Source organism: Equus przewalskii, chromosome 27 (genome assembly GCF_037783145.1).
Source record: "Equus przewalskii isolate Varuska chromosome 27, EquPr2, whole genome shotgun sequence".
NCBI classification, from domain to species: domain Eukaryota; kingdom Metazoa; phylum Chordata; class Mammalia; order Perissodactyla; family Equidae; genus Equus; species Equus przewalskii.
In genome coordinates this window covers 41,768,764-41,795,229 of record NC_091857.1, presented here as the reverse complement: position 1 = coordinate 41,795,229, position 26,466 = coordinate 41,768,764, and the positions used below count along the sequence as shown (strand labels likewise).

At 45.0% G+C, this 26,466-nt stretch overlaps 1 protein-coding gene across 1 annotated transcript in view; it reads left to right on the top strand.

The window, feature by feature from the left end:
• LOC103541609 (aryl hydrocarbon receptor-like) overlaps nt 1-19,599 on the top strand; it is a 61,137-nt gene extending 41,538 nt beyond the window's left edge. Inside the window, 8 exon segments of the mRNA XM_070598071.1 lie at nt 2,030-2,156; nt 6,718-6,860; nt 7,520-7,722; nt 8,647-8,756; nt 8,921-9,062; nt 14,920-14,954; nt 14,957-16,699; nt 17,289-19,599. Of these exon segments, the coding sequence (XP_070454172.1) occupies nt 2,030-2,156; nt 6,718-6,860; nt 7,520-7,722; nt 8,647-8,756; nt 8,921-9,062; nt 14,920-14,954; nt 14,957-15,750 (1,554 nt within the window). The 3' untranslated portion in view covers nt 15,751-16,699; nt 17,289-19,599.
• The last annotated feature ends 6,867 nt before the right edge of the window (nt 19,600-26,466 follow it).

Sequence of the window (26,466 nt, the reverse complement as noted above, 5' to 3'; positions counted from 1 at the left end):
TGATGGGAGTCAGAAGACTAGGTCTCCATCTCAAAGCCTCGCGCACACACACTGTGTCACAGGGAGGAGTGGCCACCTGGGGCCTTTGCCTCTGTCCTCAGCTCTCCCACACGAGAACTGGGTGGGGCTCCACCAGTTAGAGGCAGAGAGCACTCCTCCAGGCAGTCTTTTCTATTTTGCCTGGTGGTCCCTCTGAAGCCCACCTCCCTTGGCCTCAGCCCCCCATGCTGCAGTCCCTCAAGATCCGTTGCTGTTTTCCTGAACCCTTCTTGCTCTGTTACTTCCCCTCAGACTTTCCTTATAAAATGGGGTCTTCATTCCACCTACCCTCACCTCCTTCCATCCTGGAGGCCCATTGTCAAGCCCTTCAATGTCTTTGTCTTTTCATAGATTAGATACCAGACCTTGTCAATATTTATCACCATACCATGTAGTGGTTTTCCCTGAGTTTAGTGGCAGATAATGGTTATATACGACAGGGTCCTGAAGATCATGCTGTGTGTGGGGAGGGGGATAAGGGGAAGAGTGAAGAAGAATATAACTTATTTGGACAGCATTTGGTCCAGTAGAATTTTTATTGCTGACAGAAAACTTTCAACTGCACTTAATTCCTTGTCAGAAGGTCAAGAAGAATCCCAAACTATACTCAAATAGAACACAACTTAAATTATTAACTATAAGTGAGGGTGAAGAGACTCCTTATATTTTAATTAAACCTGTCTGATTTACAAGGAACACACTAACACTCCTCAAGGCAAACTAGTTGGAAGACTATTTAACATTCTCATTATGTCCAAATATGCAAAATCTGTATGAGGACAGGATACCTTAATTCTTTTTTGTGTTCAAGTCACTACATAGCTAAACCCATTTGTTTTGAGATTACGTTAGCATTTATATTCCCTCATCTCCTTCAACAAATGACAGAACAAACTTGGATCTCCCTGGAAATGAGATTTTTGTTCTGATTCAGTTTGATTTTGTTATCCAGATTGCTAATGACTGACTTCCAGGAAAACTCAACATTCTCCTTCCATAGAGCTTCAAGCCAACTGGAGAGGCTATTTCAGTAACTTCCTATGGGTGTTCCCCATCTCCAGCATCTCCCTGCTACTGATTTGTGACTTATCTCCTAGGCAGTCACTCTTTCCTTCCCACTTTCCCCAAGAACTGCCACCCTTTTCAAGACACAATACAGGCATGGCTTCCAACACCATGGCGGTGCCCACCTCATGTGAAGTTTTCTGGGTCAGGGGACAGCAGCAGCCTGGGAAGATGGGCTGTGCAAGACCAGAGGAGGGAAACAGGAGCAGAGTGCACCAGCCAGCCCCCAGGTTAGGGAGGGACAAGGACAGGACAGTCTAAGCTGCCTGGAAGGTGTCAGAAGAGCTGGACATCATGGTTCAGAAACATCTGAGGTAAACAAGTCATACCTGTGTAGGGGAAGAAGACATTTCCTCTACCCACTCTGGGTCCTTCTGGCCGGATAATGAATTAAATTCCCATGAGACAGAATAACAGGAGAAAATTAAACAAAGCTTTATAACTTGTATACATGGGACAGACCCAGAAAAACTGAGTAACTCACCAAAATGGCAGAATCTCTCACCTTAAATACCATCCTCAGCTAAAGACAAAGGAGGATGTTGGGGGTGGGGAGAATTGGTTATGGGAGGTTATCAGAAAAGCACAGTAAACAAAAGTAAGGTAATTATGCAGATTTAAGTCCTTGCCTTCCACACTGATAAGAGTTTCTGGAGATAAAGTCATCCCCACTTCTTCCTGGTACAAAGAGGGAGGCACATTTACAGGTGGAGATTTCCTTTACAAATGTAAATGTCTCTTAACAAAGGGTAACTTCTACTTTTCAGAGTTTCTCTCATGTCTGCAGTTTTTAAAAATAACCAGCCCAAAATAGTCCTCATGCCAAAGAGACATATCTTGGGGTGGCCAATTCAAGTCCCCCACACCTGGCTCAGGAAGGCAGGCAGCTGCCCCAGGAGTGTGACACTGCCCTTGGTCTTTGCAGTCAGATGTCATTTATCAGAATGTGTTTGAGCTGATCCACAAGGAGGACAGAGCCATGTTCCAGAGCCAGTTATGCTGGTCTCCAGACACAGCACCTGTCAGCAGAGAGGAGGAGCAGGACACCCACTGTAAGTCCCCAAGGCTCGGAGGGAAAAGGGCTGTAATGCAAAGTCAACCCTGCACTTGTGTTTCAACCTTTGCAGTCCATAAGTAAGAAATCAGACCAGGAAGTTACACTCTCTCAGCTGGAACGTCTATTGCATTAAGCACTGATCGAGCACTCACTAGGTCCCAGGTACAAGAGGGGAAGAAACGAAGGGGAGCTGCCTCAGGAATCAGCTCATGGGCATTGGCACAGGACTCTGCATCTTTCAGATCCCTCTCACATCTGTGACCTCATCTGATCCTCCTGGTAACTGGAAAACATCCATGTGGAGTGAGTTTCTGTTGTTTTTACTACGAGTAGGATGCAAGAAAGGATTGTGACTGTCTTGTTCACTGGTGTATTCTCAGTACCTAGAACAGTGCCTGAGACAAAGTGAATTCACTGAGCACTCAGTGAATATTAGTTGTGGGAACAAATGAATGTACAATGAGGAGATTGAGGCTTGCCCAGATGGATCCAACTGGTGGGTGATAGGACTCAGGCTGAAGGAAATATTCTCCCTTCCCAGGTAGGTGAGTCCCCTGAACCATGTTCAGGCTGGCAGGGGACTCAAATCTGTGTATTTTATGAGTATACAGGATGGGTGGCCATTAGGCCCTGAGCATTTGTTACTCTGCTGACCTGTGGGAAACCATAGGCAAAAGGCAAAATTGTCATTTACAAGTAAATGCCATTTTCTAAGTCAGATACAGGTCCCCTCTCCAAGGATTTAGAGTGCATTTAATGCATCCACACAGGATGCAAGGACAGGCTCTTCCCTGTTTTGTTGTGAAGGATGGTCAGAAAAGAATGAAATACTAAAAAACAGACGTTTCACTTAGAAAAAATTAAAGCCATTTGCCAGTGTTTGCACACTAATAATGATATCCTTTTTGTGGTAAACAGCCTAAAATACTAAAAAAGAATAAACTTACAAGACTGATTATAAGGTATTGTTGTATAACTTTGTAAGACCCAGCTGTAGTTCACTTCAGCTATGGCTGCTGTGGTGATCTTAGTCCTTCTCTCTCCAAAGCCTGCTCCCACTTCAGACACTCCACACAAGACTTTGTCTCCATCAGCCCTAAGTCCAGCAGGGTAAATTTACTTATCATGAAACACGTCTTTACTTTCTTTTCTCTTTCCCATCAGATTATCAGCTCCTTGAAGGGAGGAAACTTGTCCTCAGCATTGAGTTTTGTGTCTCCTTTGATGGGGTCTTTCTGTGCCTCCACCCCTGTCCATATTGACTAGCCAGGGTCGAGGGAAAGGAACAGAGATCTGAGGTTCAGCGTGGGCTGTGGAGTTTAGTAGGCATCTACTCCAGCCCCTCTGTTTCAAAGCTCTGGAAGCACAGCCTCAGAGTGGAGTGAGGACCTTCCTAAAGCCACTGAGGTAGTCAGTAGTCTAAGGCCAAGACACAACACCAACAACCCAGTGCCCTCAGCTCTCTAGTTCCTGCACCACTACTGCCTCTGACCTAGTGGTTCCTTATATTTCTTTCACTTCTTCCTCAATGAAAGTAATGACTTCCTGTTCCAACTGTATTTTCATACATAAATCTAAAATATTTGAGAATACTTAAAAAATTGTCAATAAGAATCCAACAGATTTTTTGTTTAATAAATTGAATAGCTATGAGCAAATAGTTCTTGGCACTTTTTCAAGACAGTGAGGTCAAAAATACTCCAAATTTTCTTACTTCCTTTATAGCACTTTGGAGTCAAATACATACAAATAAAGTCATTCAAAAAGAATTTTTAGTGTGTTTCCATCGCTTTTTATTTATGTCTTATATGTAAGGTATGAATAACATACTTTGAGGTAGCAAACCATGTGGTGAATTTACAATATACCATTATAATTCTTGTTTCCACTTCCTTGGAATTTTCCATTCTTTTTCCCAACCCCCAAATAAAATATTGATTGGAATTTTCATGTCCACTTAGGAAGAGTGTTATATGTTATTTCCTTCATTTGGCAGTTTAGGAAATGAAATTTAAATCTAGTAAATCCTGTAGCATCTTTAAATAGACAAATTCTGAAATGCAAGATTATCCATTTTTATCAGCACAAATTCTATGGTTAGAGAGGCCTGGGTTAATTTTAAATCATAGTCAGAATGTATTTGTAAATCCCACAGTGAGCAGTAGACTTTTGTACACTTGCTGACACTGGCAAGTTTGAATTATGTCCTTCACAATGCATACTCTGAAATTTTGCATATAATTTCATGTTTTTAAATTCCTTTTATACTCTTACATTCCTGCAGTGGCAGAAACCCTACAGCAGTCTATCTATATGTTTATAAATGTATGCATGACAATATTCTTCAAAATACAAGTAAAACTTCAATAATAGTGCTATAAATATGCCAGAAAAATATCTAAAAACCACCCACCTAAACCAAATTCAAGTTAATGCAGACTTTCTAACACTTACTGAGGGTGCACCATGTGCCAGATATGGTGCTAGGGGCTTTATTACATGAGATTAAGAAAGAACAGCAATAAAATTTATCAGATCATACTCTGACTAAGTCCTTCCCTTCATTCCTCCCATTAAAACATTCAGGGTTGCTAAGCTATTGTAAGCCTGTTCTCATTTTATTCTTCTGCAGAACTTAAGTCTAAATAAATCAAATTTTCACGTGACACAGGGAAAACCATCAGTGTAAATATAAATATAATCTGACCTGTCAGGTTGAGAATTACAGCAAAATAGAATAGATCTGGTTTTTCATCCCTGACTTTCTAATGAAGTTTAGATGGTCCTTTTATTTTTAATCCCAAGAGTTTGGTTTTTCTCTTGTTACCCTTTGAGAAGACTTCCTTACAAACTCCTGGGCTGAGAGAGAGAGGAAGCTGAACCAGCACTCCAAAAAAGGTGAAAGCAGCGTCCTCCACAGAAGTACTTTTTCTTGTTAGGGAGGCTATTCTGTCACTTTTCTGTGCATAGCATTTTCTTTTCCTTACAAAGGAGCAATAACTGACATCCATCGTAGACAACAAGGCTGAGAAAAATCACCATTTCTACCATATTTGGTTCAGTCCTTCAGTTCACAAATGTTTACCGAGTGCCTGTCATGTGCCAGGCTGTGTTCTCGGCATTAGGGATAGAGCAGTGAGCAAAACACACCAAGTCCCTATTCTTTTTTTTTTTTTTTAAAGATTGGCACCTGAGCTAACAACTGTTGCCAATCTTCTTTTTTTGTTTGGTTGGTTTTTTTGTTTTGTTTGCTGAGGAAGACTGGCCCTGAGCTAACATCCGTGCCCATCTGCCTCTACTTTTCCTATGTGGGAAGCCTGCCACAGCATGGCTTGCCAAGTGGTGCATAGGTCCGCACCCAGGATCCAAACCAGCAAACCCCGGGCTGCCAAAGCAGAACATGTGAACTTAACCGCTGTGCCACTGGGCCGGCCCCCAAGTCCCTATTCTGATGGAGCTTAAAGTTTAATGGGGGAAGGGGGTAAAAAAAATTAACAAATGAATAAACACATACCATATCTGGTGGGGTATAGTGCTAAGAAGAAACCAAGGTAGTAAGGAGAGAGAAAAGTTTTGTGGTGGGCTTGTTGCCATTTACAGAAGTGTGGATAAATGGAGGAGAGCAGTGCAAGAGGAAGGAAGAGCATAGGTGCAAGGGCCCTGAGGCAGAAATGCACTTGGCACAGCTGAGGAATGAGAAGGAGGGCACAGAGAGAGTTAAGGGGGAGACTGGTGGGTAATTCCTGGGGGGGGAAGGGGGAATCAGGTAGGCCATGCAGGCCACTATAGACTTTGAGGTAGGAAGTCACTGGAGAATTCCGAGCAGAGAAGTCACATGACCTGACTTGTATTTTAATGTTATTCTGGATGCTGAGTGGAGGACAGACTGTAGGGGTAAAGGGCGGAAGCAGGGACACCAGTTAGAACGCTATGGCAAAGTTAAAGCAAGAAAAAAAATGAGAATAACAACCAATTTATATAGAGGTTACAATGTGCCAGGTACTCTTCCAACTGCTTTATGTATATAAATTTGTTTAATTCTCATAATAACCTTATGAAGTCAGATAAGAAAACTGAGGCCCATAAAGAGGTTAAATAACTTATCCAGGGTCACACAACAGGTGAAGTTCCAGTCTGGGTCCAGGGTCCATGCTCTTAACCACCAAGATGTTCTGCCCAGCTGATAATATGGAAACTGGCCAGCACAGTAGAGGTAGAAGTGATGAGAAGTGGTTGGTTCCAAGGTATATTCCACAATAGAGCCAACAGGGTTGCTGGATATATGTTATATGCATCATTTCATTTTTATCTTGATCCTCAGGACACCATAAGGCAAGTAAGCAGGCAGGACTGCTAGCATCATTTGACGAATGAGAAAGTCAGCCTGAGTGGCTGATCAAGGTCATCTTATTGGTGAAGGCCAAAGTTCACTTGGCCACAGTGCTTGTGACCCCACAGTCTCTCCACCCACCAGTTTCTTCCAGAACTATAGATGTTTGAGCTCTGTGGTGATGAACTGTTCTGGTGGAGCCTCATTTGTCTCTCTGTCCTCCCAGCTCTGCCTGGGGCGAAGATCCCCCGACTTAGTGGAGCCTCCACTGACAGCCTACAGCCTCTGCCCTTGGAGGACCCCTCCTATCTGGAGAGAAGCTTTGTCTGTCAGTTCCGCTGCCTGCTGGACAATTCCTCCGGGTTTCTGGTAATCACACTGTTCTTACAGGGTCAAGAACTTCCTAAACTGGTGCATGGCTCTACTCAGATGGAACACTGCCCAAGAGTTGGGCCAGGCTTCCTTACCATCCCAAGAAGGGCCCTCTGGCCTTCAGCTCACAGCCATTTCAGAGCGTTAGACTGTTAAAGATCAAGTTGTCTTTTGAACCTTCTTCTGCCTGGTTAAGACTTGGGATATGTTTCCTTGGGATTTAGTTATACCTGTTACCTCTGGTACAGCCCTAAGTGGAGGGTCCTTGGTGAACTCAGGATGTGAACATCCACCTTCTTCACTATCACCAAAATCAGCTAACAGTGCCTACCAATTCCTGGACTTGTATATCCTCTCACAGCTCAATTAACAGTACACTCTGAAGCTCTGTGGGGTGTGGGTTAGGGCCCCCAGGGAGGACTGAGGAGCCATGAAAAGTGATCAGGGCCTCATGGGCAGGGTAGAAGAATGAGAAACCTCCAGGCCTGTGCACACCTATGCTCTAGGGGTGAGAGGGGAAGTCCTGCCTGTTCGACTCCAAGGAGGATACTGTACCCTCTGAGTCCCATAATGGAGAAGTTATGTTCACTGTTTTAGCTACTTAACATCCTCTTCTCTTTTCTCTGCTTATTACATTTGGGGTCTGCTTTTTCTAGGAGTTGAACTTCCATGGCCATCTTAGACTCCTCCCTGGAAAGAACAATAGGTCAGAAGATGGCATCCTCGTGTCTCCTCAACTCACCCTGTTTGCTATTGCAACACCTTGCCAGCCACTCACCATCCTGGACCTCCAAAACAAAACATTTCTTTTCCAAACAAAACACGAATTGGATTTCACACCAATAGCCTGTGATTCCAGGTATATCCCTCTGAACAGAAGTTCATGACTCCAAGGGACTCAAGAGTGCTCCAAGATTGGCTATGGCCCAAATCCTGAGTCTAAGACCAAAGGCAAGGCAAGAACAATTGTCCAAATGAGTTGTGTAATGTCAGACAGCAGGAAATGATGCGGGGTTGGTGAGCCAAGGAGTCGAAAGAAAGATTTCTTGGACTCTCAAGGTCTGGCAGTAGTGCTCTTTTATTTAGAGAATAGTGTGAAATAGCATGGGGACAGGACCCATGGGCAGTCAGAGCTGCTGTGTGGGGACAGGACCCAAGGGCAGGAGGAGCTGCTGCTGCTGCTGCTGCATGGGGACAGGACCCATGGGCAGTCAGAGCTGCTGCTGTGAACATGGGTTGAGAGTATGGCTAAATTTAAGGCATAGGTATGTGAGTTATCTCTTTACAAGACAAAGGAAAGAATATGTAAAAAAGTTGTTAAAATGATAGTGCAGGTGGGGTCTGGTTATTGGGTGGTCTTATAACTTTTAGATAAGAATCAAACCAGATTAAGTAAATGCCAGAATCCACCACCTTAAATATTATCTTCAGCTAAAGACAAAGGAGGATTGTTGGTGGTGGGGGGAGTCAGCTACATGAGGTTACCAGACAAGCACAATAAACAAGACTTAAGTCCTTGCCGTCCCCATTAAGAGTTTCTAGAGATAAGGTCATCCCCCCTTCCTCCTGGTGCAGAGAGGGAGACACCGCCCACAGATGGAGACTTCCTTCACAAATGCAAATGTCTCTCATCAAAGGGCAAGCAAATTCCACTCCTCAGAGCCTCCTACTCATCTGCAGTTTTTAAAAGTAACCAGCCTAAAATAATCCTCATCAACTCTTTGTTCCTTTTGGCATCACTGTGAGGCTGTAAGATAAGGGTGTGCGTGTCTCCTCTACACAGAGGCAAGGTGGTCCTGGGTTACACGGAGAGCGAACTCTGCAGGAGGGGATCGGGCTACCAGTTCATCCACGTGGCCGACATGATGTACCGTGCGGAGAACCATGTGCGGAGTGAGTTCGGGAAGACCCTGGGGCCCAACCCTGCCCCATGGGAGGTGGGGGAAATCCTCGCACACATCTCTGGGGCTCTGGACCCGCCCCCTGCCTCCTGGAGGGCTGGTTCCAGAGGGTTGGAGGGAGCACAGGTGTGATGGGAGCACCCTCTCGCTCTGCAGTGATGAGGACGGGCGAGAGCGGGCTCACGGTGTTCCGGCTGCTCACCAAGCAGGCCGGCTGGCTGTGGGTGCAGTCCAACGCCCGCCTGGTGTTCCGCAGCGGCCAGCCCGACTGCATCGTCGCCCGACAGCGAGCCCTAACGTAAGTGAGGGTCCTGTGTACGTGAGTAATCGTGAAACAAGGCGTAAATACAGCCCCCGCTGTACATAAGGGCCCGACACAAATGAGGATGGGCCGTGTGGGAGCAACGTAAATAAGGGCCGGCAGTGAGGGTGGGACAGAAGTAAGAGCCGGAAGTGAGGGCCCGACACAAATAGGGGCCGGAAGTAGCCTGTGGTCCCGGCGCCATCTTTCTCCCAGCGTGAGCCGTCTGCTTTGGGAGTTCGACTGCGTTCTCTGTGGCTGAGCCTTGGTGGCAGCTCGTCCCCAGCTGTTTGACCTTCGGGAGAGGCCTAATCCCCATGGGCCTCAGTTTCTCCAACTGTAGAGTAGGGAGACTCCTTTGGGGGTCGTTGTGAGGGATGAGTGTGCACAGGAACCAGCCGGGTTAAGTCGGCCTTGTCCGAGTGTGGAAGGCAGAGTCCAGCGCAGGAACCCACAAGAACCCATGCCTGGCTTTGGGTGTTGTAATGAGCCCGCCCCACCTCTCTGCTGAGCCGTTATCCAAGCGTGAACACAGCCCCTTGTCTTCCTCAGAGGATCCCCAAGGCAGCCTTCATGGGCTTCCGCTCCCCCAGATGGGCTTTCTTGTCATGCTCCTGGTTCACAGATTTTCATCCTCACGCCTCCTCAGGCCTGTGCCAGAATGGCTGCTGGTGTTGAGGCCCTGAAAACTAGCAGAGAATTCCCAGACTCCATTTGCCCAGAATTTGAATTCTGTATATAGAGTCTTCCATCAACTATACAACGGAAGTGACTGTCCTCCCTTGCACTTTGCAGAGATCTATGTGCCTCTCAGAAGTGCCATTCCTTCAGCCCGCCTTCCCCACTTCTTGCTTACTTGCCTCTGCTGTGGCTCTGTGCCCTTTTGGGGCAACAAGAATGAAAGCCATCACTCTGTAGGCTCTTCTCAGTGGGGCAGGCTGGTTACCCTCCCATGACACTTCCTGGGTAACAGAGAGTCTGCACTCACTTGCATAAGACCAAGGTTTCATGTTTAAACCTTCAGGTCCACTTTCTTGTCAGTCTACAACTTTGTAAACTGTAATGTGCATACAAACAGGAAGAGTCTAATTATTGTTAGCTATTTTTACATTACCAGCATGTAAAACCACCAAACGTTCTCTTCTATCCTGCGGCCCTGAATGGCCAGAGCTCATTTGGGTCTGCAGCATGTGTGTGTGTGTAAGATGGATGGTCAGGATTGTGGATGCAGGGAATGATGAATGAGCTCAGATAAGTTATCTGGCCCAGGCCTCATTAGTGCCGTATTCTGAAGAGTGACCACAGATCCAGTAATGCCAAAATATGCACATAACAAACTTCCCTGCCTTTTCAGCCTGCAACCTTCTGAGTATACTTAGATGATGGGGAAATTATAAAGCTGTGTCAAACAACTTGGATTCTCAGCTTGATTCCACCCTGGCCTCAGAAAAGCACCTCATAAATATACCTGTTTGCTACCTTATAAAAATAAAAGGGCTTTTCGTGCCTTTTCTTTGGCTCTTATCAGCTGTCTTATTCTGTCCATTCACTAGGCAAGACATTTAGGAACCAGTGGTTTTGTTGGTTAATGTTTGTTTCATTGAGGGCAAGAGTAATACCTGCCCATTGTGGAAAACTTAGAAAATGAAAAACATTGCAAAAGTGAAGTAAAAATCAGCTGTTCTTTCTACCACTCAGAGAAAATTATTGTCAATATACTGATGTATTTCTGTCAGATATGTTTTGACACATATTTAAGTTTTATACTTCAAATCATATCCTACATATACTTTTATATTCTAGTTTTTCCACATAAAAATAAATTGAAAGCAATTTCTCATGTCAAAGTATCCATAAATATTTTTATGACTGTATATACTCCTGTATGAATACATCATAGCCTTACATTAAATATTAAAATTTGGGAGATTTTTTTTTATTATGAAGACATTGTGATGAATATTTTTGTATCTAAATGTCTGGCCTCTATTCTTATTTCCTTAGAAGGATTCTCAAGAGTGAAATTTTTAAGTCAAAGGGTTAAAACATTTCAAAGGCCCTTCATACTGTTGTCAAATTGCTTACCAGAAAGGTCATACCAGGGGCCAGCCCGGTGGCGCAGTGGTTAAGTGCGCACGTTCCACTTCGGTGGCCCAGGGTTCACCAGTTTGGATCCCAGGTGTGGACATGGCACCGCTTGGCAAGCCATGCTGTGGCAGGCGTCCCACATATAAAGTAGAGGAAGATAGGCACTGATGTTAGCTCAGGACCAATCTTCCTCAAAAAGAAACAAAAAAGTCTTACCAAATTATTCTCCGGCCAGGCTTAATGCAACACTGACTTTAGGACAGAGTTGTCCTAGCATCAGATAGACAGAGCAATGACTAGGTAGGCTGTCAAGAAACAGATCTAGGTGAGCATATGGAAAATTTATTGTTCAATTAAAGAGGCATTTCAAATCCATGAGGACAAGACAAACCAGTAAGTGAGGTTATGGCAACAGATTAGGCATTGGGAGGATGGGGAGCTTGGGAGAGTACCTCATAACTTTTACTATGAAAATTTATCCAGATTTGATTCTCATTGTGTTAAATTTTCCTGAAACTGTTACCAGTTCTGCTGCTGGTAATGGTGAAGTTGCTCTTTTTGCATCAACTCTCCCATTAAGTAACACTATGAAAACAATAAGTAAAACTTCTGGACAAAATATTAAAAAACTAACCAGAGTCACTGGAAAATAAACGCTTAAAAGAAGGGAATGGCATTGGGTGAGTTTCCTGGGTTTTACTGCTTTTAGTCTGAGGGAAGACTGCACTTGGTTCTGGGCAGCTAAATATGCAGAAAACTCGTGGTCTTAATGACACAAGAACAGAGATTGGAGTAATTGCAGCAGCTGCAAGATTAAGAAATGAAAACTATTTTTTTACTTCTCTCTTCTAGAGAGAGAGCCAGAGAGAAGGAGCCCTCAAACTCTACGAGTAAACTCAATCCAAATCTCTGCTGACCCCTGAACCATGCAGGTGTGGGATGTAATCCAAGCAGCCAACCTAAGGCCAGATGAGCTAAACAGAGGTTTTAGCTGTCATTCCTCACAAGGGAAATAGAATTTGCATTTTCAGTCCAGTCAAGTTAAACAAAACAAAACATCAGTGACCTTTGGAGAAACATGATAGAATCCAAATCTACAATGTATCATCACAATCTCCAGGGTAAAATCCAAAATTACTTGTCATTTGGTCAAAGATTCAAAAATATCCAAAATTACTTGATATATAAAGAGACAAGATGCACAACCAGAGGCGCTCACAACTAGAATATACAACGATATACCTGGGGGCTTTGGAGAGAAGAAGAAGAAGAAAAAAACCAACAAGAAAGTCTCAAAAGTAAAGGCAATCAATGGAAACCAGCCCTAAGATGACCCAGATATTGGATAAGAATTTTATAATTACACACATGGACATTAAAGAAAATATGCTTATGATGGGTGAAAAGATAAGAACTCTCAGTAGAAAAATAGAAACTATAAAAAACAGAACATTTGGAACAGTATCTAAAATAAAAAATTCACTGGGTGGATTTAACAACAGATTGGAGATGACAGGAGAGTTTGTGAAGTTGAAGCGAGATAATAGAGTTATTCAATCTGAAAAACAAACAGAAGAAAAAGATTGAAAAAAGAAAGAAACAGCCTCAGAGATCTGTGGAACTGACATACAGGTAAATGAAATCCCAGAAAGAGAACAGAGAGAGTGGGTAGGAAAAAAAAAAAAAAAAATATATATATATATATATATATATCAAGAAATAATAACCAGAAAGTTTCCCAATTTGCTGAAAGTTATAACTCCAAGAACCTCAGCAAATTCCAAACAGAATAAATACAAAAAGAAACCACACCAAGGCGTATTTTGGTCAGACTGTTGAACACCGAAGATAAAGAGAAAACTTTGAAAGCAATCTAAGAGAAAAAGTGTTTACATATAGGGAACAGTGATTCAAATTATTGTGGACTTCTTGTCAGAAACAATGGAGATCAGAAGACATTAGAATAATATCTTTAAAGTGCTTTTAAAAATTTTCAACTCTGGGGCCTGGCCCCGTGGCCAAGTGGTTAAGTCTGCGTCCTCCGCTGCAGGCGGCCCAGTGTTTCGTTGGTTCGAATCCTGGGCACGGACATGGCACTGCTCATCAAACCACGCTGAGGCAGCGTCCCACATGCCACAACTAGAAGGACCCACAAAGAAGAATATACAACTATGTACCAGGGGGCTTTGGGGAGAAAAAGGAAAAAAAATAAAATCTTTAAAAAAAAAATTTTCAACTCTGAAGTCTGTGGACAGTAAACATATCCTTCAAAAGTGATAGCAAATAAAGACATTTTCACTTTTAAAAGGCTAAGAATTTGTTGCCAATAGGCCTGCACTACAAGAAATGCTAAAAGAAATTTGTTAAGGTAAAGGCAATGATATCCACTAAAACCTTGAACCTTGAAAAAGGAATGGAGAGGGTGGGAGATGGTAAACATGTGGATAAATATAAAAGGTTATATTTCTCCCTTTTTACAAAATACATGTAACTGCTTAAAGCCAAAAATATCACATAGTGTGAGATTTATAACATGGATGTGATATATATGACAACTCTAGTATAAAGGATGGTTATTGGCAGTACATAGACTATACAGTTGCAAGGTGCTTATGTTTTATGTAAGAGTGGCACAGTACTAATTGTAAGTAGACGTTGAAATGTTAAGAGTGTATATTGTAATTCCTAGAGCAACCATTAAAAAAATGCAAAAGATACAGCAAAAAATCCAGTATGTAAATTAAAATAAATTTCTTTAAAAAATGCATGTATCTAGGCAAGAAAGGGATGAACAGAGAAACAGAAAAACAGAGGGGACAAACAGAAAGTGAATAGTAATATAGAAGACCCAAATCCAGCCATATCAATAATTCCATTAAATGTTAATGAATAAAATGCTCCAATTAAAAGATACAGATTGTCAGAATGGATAAGAAAGCAGCAGTCAACAGTATGCCTTCTACAAGAGATACATTTTAAAATAATGACACAAACAGGTTGAAAGTAATCTGATGTAAAAAAGATATATAATACAAACAGTAAGCATAAGAAAGCCAGAGTGGCTGTATTAATATCAAAATAGTCTTAAAGACAAAGGGTATGATCAGAGATCTTTGGGTGAGATACCAACTTCTCTAAAGGTCCCTCTAGTGATAGGGTTTCCTGTGCCCACACCGTCCTGGTCAGCTTCTGCCAAAGACACTCTATTTTGGTTCAGTCAGTTTTCCTTTGTGGGGCTCCAAACCAAATGTGGGATTCCAAGTGAAGTCAGGCCAGAGACGGAAGGTTATCCCCTTGCTGAGCCTGGTCTCACGTGACTGTGGCAGCAGCCCTACAGCAGCCATGTCCCATATGTCTTTTGGAAGGGAAGAAGAGGATGGAAGGGAGAAATTGTCTTCCCCAGTGAAAAGCGGTTGCATATGTCATATTTGTGTAATGATTTTTTCTTTTCGAAATAAACTTGAAGTTTAGGGAATTTCTACATGGATTTTTGGAATACTCATCCCACAAATAAGCAGTTTCCTCTGAGACTATTACAGAATCCAAGATAGAAAGCATTGACCAAGATTTCATTCTCCAAAAGATACAAGAAGCAAATTCAATCTTATGGCTTGTTCTTCCTTGGATGGAAAAACCAGAACAGATGATGTCCTGCCCCCTTGCTCACTTGTTCGGTAACTTGGCCACTACTGTCCGCTGGCCAGGAGACCCCTTTCTTGTTCATATCCCCATCGTCACATTTGGTCTTGTGTTTCCTTAACCTCAGGAATGCGGAGGGGGAGGACCACCTGCACAAGCGGGCCCGCAGCTGCCATTCACCTTCACCACCGGGGAGGCCATCCTGTATGAGAGCAGCCCCTCAGGCCCCCTGACCACTCTCCCAGCCAGGAATAGGACCAAGGCAAGGAATGGCCCTGCCACTGGCCAGGGCCCTGTGTACCAGGGCTCTCTCCTTGGAGCCACGATGCAGCAAGATGAACCCATGTACTTGTCCTGCATCACTCCCACCCCTCAAGGCTCACCCTTGGAGAGGTGGGGGTCTCATGACAGATGTGAGGACAAGGAGGAGAAAGAGCAAGAGGAAGACAGCTCCCTCTTGACCCTCATCGAGACCCTGCTGGAGAAGGACATGGAAGAACAGCCCGATCTCTGCTCCACTCTCCAGCACCTGGGGGTCGCCGACCTTGACCAGCATCTGTGGGAAGAGGACCTTCTCAGGGCTGACTCAGACTCTGCAGGGCCTCAGAACTGCTGCCTGCTGCCTCCCAGCCAGAGAAGGGGCCCCCATAGCAAGAAGGAGGCATTTTTTCTTGGCAGAGGGGATGTGGGCTTGCCCTCACTCGCCGGCACAACTGCTCCACAGACCCTGAGGCCACAGTCTTCTCTGGGCCGAGCGCAGCCAGCCAGGGAAGTAACTTCCCCTCAGGACACAAGCACAGTGCCCAGCTACCTTCAAGCACATCCTCAGCATTTTCCCATCTCTGGCCCCACACTCCAGAGCCCCCCCACAGAGGCAGCTTCAGCACAGCCAGGCAGCACCTGTGGATTTGGAGATATGCCAGAATCCAGCAATATTTTACCTCGGCCCACTGCCTAAGGCCTCGAGTCCCAGCCAGCCTGCTCAGGTGTTTCCGCCAAACCACACACCTTCACTCTCTTTGGAAGAAAATGTCCCTGGACACCTGGCTCAGCCAGGCCCTGGTGTTCTAGATTTTTGCAAAGAATCCATGCCCTGGACACTCAGACACGGCGGTCAGTGTCAGAGGCCTTTGATCACCTCAGACCCCACCTCCTGTGTCAACCCATGTGGCACTCGTCACTTTGTCAGCATTTGGGATTCCCCCATCCAGGGCCAGCCAGTAGTGGTCCCCATGGAGTGGGGGTCAGGGCAGGGAGCAGGGCAGACCCATCCTGACTCCTTCAGCCACCCGTGTTCAACTGTGGCTGACCCCTGTCTTTCATGGGAAGGGCCAGCCCGTGACCTTCCTCCCAGTTTGTGCAGGGGTCGGCCCCCATCTGTGCAAGGGGCACCGGGTACACCAGAGGACACACCTGGGAGTCGAGAGCACCCACCCCACTCCCTGAGGGGAAGCCAGCTCACAGGGAGCCCTGCCTGTCCTCCCCGGGCGCTTCTACAGGAACCCTTGGTTATACCAGGCTCTTATGGTGCAGACCCCAGCCCAGCTGCCAAGCAAGAGCGGTAGGTACCGATGGGGCTGCAGACCCAGGAAACTTACAGGTGGGTGAGAGGACGGGCGCCAAGTGTCCAGCACCCAGGTGGCCGCCTAAGAGACGCCATTCCAGAGGCCCCACAGCTTAGCCCCTTTCCCACCCCTGACTCCAAGGACAGCTCTCCAGGCACTGGCAGCAGCCACAGCGACAGCCCAGCTGAGCCCACAAGGCAGAGCAAGGACAGACTGGCTATCCCAGCCCCAAGTGCTGTGAGCAGACTGCAGGGGCAACCCAGCACCACCCTGCCTCACTGCCCTCCTGACCCTGCCTGGCCACCTGCATCCATGCAGAGCAGCCATGACCTCCAGCTCCAGGTAGGTGTTGGCAAGTGGGGCCACGGGCACCTGGGGGCAGCAGGGAGGGGCACTCCACCTCACTGATCAAGTGCAGAGCTGCCGGCAAATCTTGATGGGATAGGGCTTCAGCCCAGCTGGCCAGCGTAGGAGGGGATCAGCGGCCAAGCCAGGCCTGGGCACAGAGTTGTTGTGGGGACACATGGAGGGATTTTGCAAAGGTAGCAGGTCGCTGTCAGTGTTGGTCAAGTGAGGCCAGTGGTGATGGCAGGAATGGCCTTACCCCTGGGAGGACCCTGGTTATAACCTGTGGGCCCTCCAGCTGCCATCTGTTCCCCCTTGGTCTCCTGGACCGTCACTGAACCACCTGGACACCTGCATGTAATTAGCCTTGGACGCCCAGAGCTTGAATTGGTCATAGGTGTTTTTAACTTGGCGCCCTCTGCTGCTCTGCTCTGATCCCCATGTGCTCTCCCCTCCTGGCACCACTTCGTGGCCCATGTGCAGGTTACCGCACAAGCACTGCTCATTTGCCAGGTGTTGTGGGGGGACAAGGACCTCCAGGCATGTGGATTCTTCAGATAACCATAACTTCCTTCCTTAAATGCAGATTCCAATGGAAGTCACCCCCGCAGGACTGTGACCCACCGAGGAGCAGATGCGCCTCAGCAGTGTCTGCTGATACAGGTCCTCACGTGGCAGGGATGCCTCAGGGCTCAGCGGGAATGCAGAGCAGTTTCCCTGAACCCAGCTGCCCCATGGAGCTGCATCTGAAGCTCCCCACACACACAAAGCTTCTTCTGGGTTTTCCACCCCTTTCTCATTGTGACACTGTCAATCCTCACTTCTGGGCTCTCAGCCTCCCTTCTCTGGGGGCCCTGAGCTCACATCCCTTTCCAATTTTTTGTTCTCCATCTGTTATAGGTTAGAAAATCAGAAGATCAAATTTGTTAGACTTATATCTGAAACCAAAGTAAATAGATTCCTGATTCAAGCCTTGAACTTCCACCTTCTATAAACAAGTATCAATTTCAGAGTCCTTGGACTAACCCCGTCTTCTATAATTTTGTTCAAACCCAATGTTTCCCATTTTCCTGACAGCAGTGTTACCAAACCACAGTTCCCAGCACCATGGCACCCAGGACTCCATGCCCAAAAGGAAGCACGTTTTCCTCCAAATTCTGACTTAGAAAAGCAGTGTCACACTTTGCACCCCATGTGTGCCGAGGTGATCTGGGGCCTTAACTACTGACATTTTCCCTGGAATTGAAGGATCTTAAACTTTCATATTGCTTGGTTTTAACTTTTTTCTATGTGTATGAACTCACATATCTGAAAGCTTATTCTCTGGATCCCAAAGATGTTTTTTGCCTTTATTTCGTTCTGTGCCCTTTATACTCAAGAAGCATACAGAATTCTCTTTGCTTAAAAAGTAACTTCTGAGTCACAAAACCATTAAGAGGAAAGGGACACCATGAGCATACAATCCCCTGGACGTCCCGAAATTTGCCTGGAAGGGGCCTCAGAGCCCTGTGGTTTGGCAACCACATTTCCAAGCTCAGGGCTGAGGATCAGTGTCAAACAATCTGTTTGAGATCAGGGCCATCCAGACGCACGGTTCTCACAGCACAGGGACATGCTGACATGGAGAAGGGATATGTGGCCCTTCATTCTGGACCCCTGAAAGAGGCTCAGCCTGTACCCAGTGTCTTAGGTACAGGATAAGTGGGTCCTCTGTGGAGACTATGTGCAGGAGGAAAGGTATCCTGTCTGAGAGGAAGGCGTGAGGATGCCATGGATGGAAGATCCAGAGAGAGGTACAGCCTTGAGACACAGGGTGCCTGGGGCCTCAGTCTCACAGCAGAGCCAAAGGAGAGAGGTTTGCGAGTCTCATGGGCTGCTGCTTCTCCTTCCCTACAGGATTCAGAACGGTCGAGGCTTAGGCAGTAGTTCCACTTACTCCTGTAGCTTTGAACACAGAACTCATTGTTTAGGAGCTGAAATGGACTTCAGATGTCATCAAGTATGCCTCCACCATCTGACCTGCTCACCACTGTCACCCAGAACCAGGCACACAGTAAGTGCTTAATGAATGTCTGTTGTATGTATGAACAAGTGAATGAGCAGATGAAGAAACCACAGAACTAAGGCGCAGAAGGGCCAGGGGGCCTGCCAGTGCAGAGCCCTATGGGAGGACCCTTCTGACACCACCTTTTCTACCACCACCACTTACCAGAAACTGTGTGACCTGCGCATACAGGGAGTAGGAGGGAAGCCATCATGCTCACTTCACACAGCATCAGATCCGTTGGTTGTTGATGGTGTCGTTTTGTGCGTGAGAAGTCTCCACCTTGGACCCTTGGACCCAAAACACTGAGACATCACCGAAGGCCCTGCAGCCTGACAAATGGGAGAAAACAAACGCAAAAATATTCACCAACACTCAATAAACCAGAAAAGACAGCCTCCCATTGTGAGGTAAGATGAAATCCTCTGACCTCATGTAGAAGCTGTGCATGGTCAGCGTCATGTCCCAGTAGACAATGGTCTGCTTGGAGCACTCGTTATGTTTTCTCTGTCCAAAGGAAACACTTTAATCACAAAACAGTGCGTGCACTTGAACGCTGAGGCCAGCCTTGACGTGCAGAGCTGTCCTTCTATGGTACTTTCAGCTGTGTCACGAGCTTTATAAAACTACTCAAAACTTCCAAGTGAAGTGCGGGGCCCATGCCACATGTGTAACAATTAACAAGCACATCCTGTTTCTCCATGTTGTTTGGTTACCCCTATGGACTCTAATGAAACAGCAACAGTCAATACACAACTCACACCGATATGTCTGGTCTTTCAGTAGTATGGCTGAGTAACAAATCACCCCAAAACTTAGTGGATTAAAATAACAATCATCTGTTTGCTCGTGATTCTGCGATATGGGTGGTTCTTCTGCTGGGGTTGCCTGTGTCGTTCATGTGGCTGTGGTCATCTGGCAGCTCAGCTGGGGCTTGTGGGTCTGAAATGGCCTCACTCACATGTGTGCTAGTTGTCAACCAGGGCTCCTTGGTTCTCTCCTGTGTACTCTGCAGTAAGAGACCAGGATTCTCTGGCTACAGCATGCTCCAAGACGACAAATCCCTCTGCTAAGGAAACTGATCAAGCGAAGTCATATGGCGGAGCCGAGAATCAAAGTGGAGGGTGCTCAGGGACATAACGCTGGGAGGGAGGTTTCACTGGAACCCACTAACAGCCATCCCCACCCGCAACACTGCTAGGAGCAGTAATCTCCAGGTAACAGGTGAGTGGGGTCCATCACATCCATCTGAACATGGATTGTTCAGAACTTGCCCCAGAAAATGTTTTATAGGGACCAGTGCACAAAAATCTATTTAACACGTGATGATGCTGGGCTGGTCTTTGGGGCCCGGAGCCCATGGATTGGGAGGGTGGAGAGGGAGAGAGCCTCTGTCCTACCTCCAGGCATGGGGTGATCCTCAGGAGAAACTTCAGTCATGCTAAGCTTGGGCATGGGGCCCTCTGTACCTGCTCCCTGTGGCCTCTCCCTCTTCCTTTGTCTGGAGCCCTTCTTCCCTCCTGTTGCCCCAATCACTGCCATGCCCCTCACCGCCTCCCCTCACATCTCACATCTGGGTGAGAAATCAAAATGAGAGGAGGTGCTAGGTGAGCACCTAACTGAATGGAATCCACAAAGATGGGAAAGGCTGATGGGCCCTCACTCCTCCCTGAAGCACTTACATTTTTAAGAAAGTGTTTGTTGACTCATTGACATCTCCTTGGCAGACGTTCCAAAATACAACAGTCTTGAGAAGCAGAAGACACTGACCCTAACCCAGCTTCCCTAAACAGTCCTGCCTTTCCCAGAGACTCGTGCTCACATAAAGTAAGGATGTTGAGGAGGCAGATGGATATGTGCATTTCAACCACTTGGAGGTCAGCAAGCTCCAGTGAGCTAGGTTCTTTGGGCAGCTGGCCTTCCAGGGGACATGGAGGGCAGGGAAGATGGGAGTGCAGAGGTGCTAGGCAACACCCAGGCTAGGAAGCCAGGCTCACAATGTCTCAGTGCACCAGTCACACCCTGTCCCAGTCTGTATCCAAACAAGTCAAAAATAACCACAAGCATATAAACTTATTTAAAAAGTATGCAACCCCAAGTGCTTTTCAAGAATGAGGCTCCTGGCTAATATTGTGAACAGCCAGCTGTGTGACTGCCCAGGGTGACGTCCAAGTTGTGGATTTGTCCTTTGCCTCCGCAGAATGTGCTCATATTGCTCAAAAGCCTTCCGTTTCCTGTGAATTGCACTCTTGTCCCACAAGTTACAGGATTCCCAGTAGGTGAAGCACAAAGCCATTATCAATACCTTCTATGCAGTTAAATTGTGCCGGAGTGATTAATCATTCAAAGGAACAAAATCAGTCTTCCTAATAATTGGGGTGTACAGTATAATGAAGACTACACTTGGCTTAATTAACATCTTGGAAATAATAACATTTAGTCAAATATAACCCAGGCCCTCAGCAAAATATTATTATTCTTTATTCAGAAACAGAAAATGTGTGTTACATGTCCAATAACATAACCTCTTACTGACGTGATTCATGATTCAGCATGTTAAAGCAGATAGCAAATGTGTGTACATGTGTGTGTTTACAGTTACAGGTCTAACTCATCTTTGGTGAGTGCAGCCTCTCTGATTTCTTTGTATCTGTGGTCTGTGCCAAGCATGAGTTGAGGCAAATGTGTATGTGAAAACTAACCTGACTTGTGGGATCAGATGACTAAACTGTGTTCTTCCTTCTACTGAGTCTGATTGGAAAATAATTTGATGATTGTCCTTCAGGACACCAGAGAGAGTTCCTGGAACATTTTTTTTACAACTACCATAATTCAGACTGTGCCTGTGCTGTGAGAGTGCTGCTGTTGACTGATGAAGAGGACTGAAGGGCCACCTGATGACCCAGGCACACGCTGGGGAGGCTAAGTGCTTGATTGCCCAGGGCTGGGATGTGGGGCAGAGTGAAAGGGGAGAGACTGAGCAGGCTTGTGAGGTCATAAACAGTAGTCATGGGTGCTGGAGAGACTGTGCTGTACTTGCTCACCCTTTTCTGGGGTGTGGCACACACCACCCCCTAAGGTACCAGGCTCAGGCCAGCTAGAGAAATGGAAGGATCTTCTTGTATCAGAACTCAAAGGAAAGCCCAAAGACTGTGGCATAAAAACAACCTCCATTGCTGCAAGATTTGTACATATTGACCTGGGAGAGGCTGCATTCGGTTCCCCTCCAGGACTTTTATGAATTGGAAATATGCCCCCGGCTTAGCCAAGGTCATGGGCACCACTCCTTGAGCTTGGGGTCTTCCACCAGGTACATGGGCTGAGAGTGGGGTAGGGGGTTTCTCAGAGGGAATTTGGGGTTCTCTTTTGGGGATTGTCAGAGGGGGTACTGTCAGATGGCATGAACAGAAAACCTGACTCTGTCTGGCAAACCACTAGGGCAGGGGCCCACTAAGTAGAAGCCCAGTGAGTCGAGGAGGCTGTGGGGTAACCCAGTGTTGCTGGAGCTTGGTTGATCCTTGGTGCTGCCCTTTGCAGTGTGTTCGCTTCACTCCAGACAGGTGGCAGTTCCAGAGGCCATACCACAGCTTCAACATGCAGCACAGGAGAGACTGTCCTTCTTTCCTTTGCCTCTCTCTGAAGAGCAAGTAAAATTCCCCCTAGAAGTTCCCAGCAGTTACCTTCCTCTGACCCAAGATGGGTCATGTGCTTGTGCCTGAGCTAATCATGGGTGAGGAACACAGGGAGGATGGGGTTGCCTGGGATTGTCTAGAATTTCCAAGGGAGATTTGGAAGACTCAGCAGTGGAGCTGGGTCCATCTCTCATTCTCAATAATGGCTGCTCAATATAGAAGAGGTGACTGGACCACGGATGGAGATGCCTTGGGCACCCAGGTACCCATGAATCCTCTGAAGGACTTTCCATCTTTGCCATTTGATGAGCTCTGATTCCTGCAGCTGTGCTAGGCCCACAGGTTGCTGCAGGAAACCCAGTGATATAGGAGCTGGAGTCTAAGACTCAGCTCTGAACACGAGGCCTGTGAAAGTCCAGGACAGCTCTCACTCCAGCTCTGATTGCAAAACTCAGTATTATAAAGTATCAGTATTTCCTAGCTGACCTAAGGATTCAGTGCAATTCCAGTCAAAATTGCAAGTTTCTCATAGAACTTGAAAAGTTGCTTCAAAAATGTATAAGGCAGGTGAAGGGCCAAGATTAGCCAAGATATCTAATCATAAAGAAGAACAAGGGGCCATGCTTGCCATATTGGCTATCAAGCCTTCCATAAAGCATAACAATAAGGAGGCTGTGGTGTTGGTGCAGAGGCAGTCACATAGGCCAAAGGAACAGAGCAGGATCCCAGAAACAGACTATGGCATCTATGGAAACGTGATGAAGGGGATTAGAACTGTCAGGAAAAGATAGGTCGTTCAATAACTGGGGCTAAAATGATTGGTTATCTATATGGAAGACAATAAAACTGGGTATCCAGGAGCTGGCCTGGTGGCATAGTGGTTAAGTTCACGCTACACTTTGGTGGCCTGGGCTTCATGGGTTCGGCTCCTGGACGTGGACCTACACACTGCTCATCAAGCCATGCTGTGGCAGTGACCCACATACAAAGTGGAGGAAGACTGGCATGGCTGTTAGCTCAGGGCCAATCTTCCTCACAAAAAAAAAAATGGGTCTCCATCTTATCATACACTAAAATAAATTCTAAATGGAGTAGATAATTAAGAAAGGGAAACTTTTGGAGTTTTAGAAGAAAATATAGGAGGACATTTTTATGACCTCAGGATAGGGAAGAATTTCTTAACAAGACATAAAGAGCAAAAGCAATAAAAGAATTGTTAAAGTCAATTACATTAAAAATTAGTAAACTTTATGCATAAAATATGTTGTAAATACAATGGAAAGACATGCCAATGTGAGAAAACACACTTGTGATACACCTAGCCAAGAAAAGCTAAATATACAAAATGTGGAAGGAATTCATACAAATTAATAAGAAGAACATCTCATGGAAAAAGATACTCCAGGGGCTGACCCCATGGCTGAGTGGTTAAGTTCATGCACTCTGCTTCAGCGGCCCAGGGTTTCACCAGTTTGGATCCTGAGCGTGGACCTAGCAATGCTCATCAAGCCATGCTGAGGCAGCATCCCACATAGCATAGCCAGAAGGACACACAACTATATACTGGGGGGCTTTGGGGAGAAGAAGAAAAAAAGAAGAAGAAAATTGGAAACAGATGTTAGCTCAGGTGCCAATCTTTAAAAGAAAAAGATATTCCATGCAAATAGCAAAGAAAAGAAAGCTGGGGTAGTAATACTTATATCAGACAAAATTAACTTTAAAACAAAAACTAACACGAGACAAAGAAGAGCACTACTAAATGATAAAGGGAGCAATCCAACAAGAGGATATAAGACTTGTAAATATCTATGCACCCACCATAGGAGCACCTAAATATATAAAGCAATTATTAACAGATGTAAAAGGAGAAATAGACAATAACACAATAATAGTAGGGGACTTTAACGCTCCACTTACGCCAATGAATAGATCATCCAAACAGAAGATCAATAAGGAAACATTGGCCTTAAATAACATATTAGACCAGATGGACTTAGTAGATATATAGAGAACATTTCATCCAAAAACTGCAGAATACACATTTTTTTCAAATACACATGGAACATTCTCCAGGATCACATATTAGGCCACAAAACAAGTCTCAATAAATTTAAGAATGAAATAATACCAAACATCTTTTCTGACCACAAAGGTATGAAATTAGAAATCAACCACAAAAAGAAAATCAGAAAAGCCAAAAATATGTGGAGATTAAACAAAATGTTACTGAACAATGATTGGATCAATGAAGAAATCAAAGGAGAAATCAAAAAATACCTGGAGAAAAATGAAAATGAAAATACAATGTGCCAAAATCTATGTGATACAGCAAAAATTGTTCTAAGCGGGAAGTTTATAGCAATACAGGCCCACCTCAACAAACAAGAAAAATCCCAAATAAACAATCTAACAGTACTCCTAAAGGAACTGGAAAAAGAAGAACAAACAAAGCCCAAAATCAGTAGAAAGAAGAAAATAATAAAAATCAGAGCATAAATAAATGAAATAGAGACAAAAAAAATAATAGGAAAAAATCATGAACCAAGAGCTGGTTCTTTGAAACAATAAACAAAATCGACAAACCTTTACCTAGATTCACCAAGAACAAAAGAGAGAAGGCTCAAATAAATAAAATCAGAAATGAAAGAGGACAAGTGTCGGTGTCACAGTCCAATGTACACATCAGGATAGATGCGGAGAGGGCTGATGGCCACTCTGAGTTTATTATAACCAGCGTTTCAATATATACATAGCTTACATCTGTTAAACATACACAGGTGTTCTGGATGAAGTAATTAGCGAATGCCAAGAATTCTTAGTGATTTCTCAAGGAGCCCTCCCTTGGCCTCTGTTTTGATATTATCATGTTGTTGCTGTGCTCCTATATTTTGATCTCAGAGCAGGCAAGGTCTCTTAGGCAACGGTCCCTCTTGCTCCCGATATCGATATCGTTTCTCCATCTGTGCCCCCGGGCGGCCGCCGCCTGGCTTAGGTTGCCCCCCCAGGGGGTCTTACCCGTCATTGGCTAACCGGCCTTCTCACCTCCAGGTCACAGTTTGTTGGCAAGCTTTTTTCAGTGATTATTAACCCTTCCTGTGTCAGGGGCAGCTAGAGAGAAGTTACAACAGACACCTCAGAAGTACAAAAGACTATAATAGAATACTATGAAAAGCTATATGCCGACAAACTGGGTAATCTAGAAGAAATAGATAAATTCTTAGAATCATACAACCTTCCAAAACTAAATAAGAAATAGAGTATTGAATAGACCAATCACCAGTAAGGAGATCAAAACAGTAATCAAAAACCTCCCAAGAAATAAAAGTCCAGGACCAGACAGCTTCCCTGGTGAATTCTACCAAACATTCAAAGAAGACAATACCTATCCTTTTCAAACTCTTCCAAACAACTGAAGAGGATGGCAAGCCTCCAAACTCATTCTACAAAGCCAACATTATCCTGATACCAAAACCGGACAAGGAGAACACAAAAAAAGAAAATTACAGGCCAATATCACTGACGAACATCAATGCAAAAATCCTCAACAAAATACTAGCAAATCAAATACAACAATACATTAAAAATATCATACACCGTGATCAAGTGGGATTTATTTGAGGGATGCAGGGATGGTTCAACATCCACACATCAATCAATGTGACACACCACATAAACAAAATGAAGAATAAAAATCACATGATCATCTCAATAGATGCAGAGAAAGCATTCACCAAGATATATCATCTATTTATGATAAAAACTCTGAATGAAATTGATATAGAAGGAAAATACCTCAAGATAATAAAGGCCATATATGACAAACTCACAGCTAATATCATTCTCAATGGAGAAAAACTGAAAGCTACCCCTCTAAGAACAGGAACAAGACAAGGATGCCCACTTTCACCACTCTTATTATATAGTATTGGAAGCCCCAACCAGAGCAATAAGGCAAGAAAAGGAAATAATAGGGGTCCTAATTGGAAAGAAAGAAGTGAAACTGTCACTATTTGCAGATTATATGATTTTATATAAAGAAAACACTACAGAATCCACTAAAAAACTTTTAGAAATAATAAATGAATATG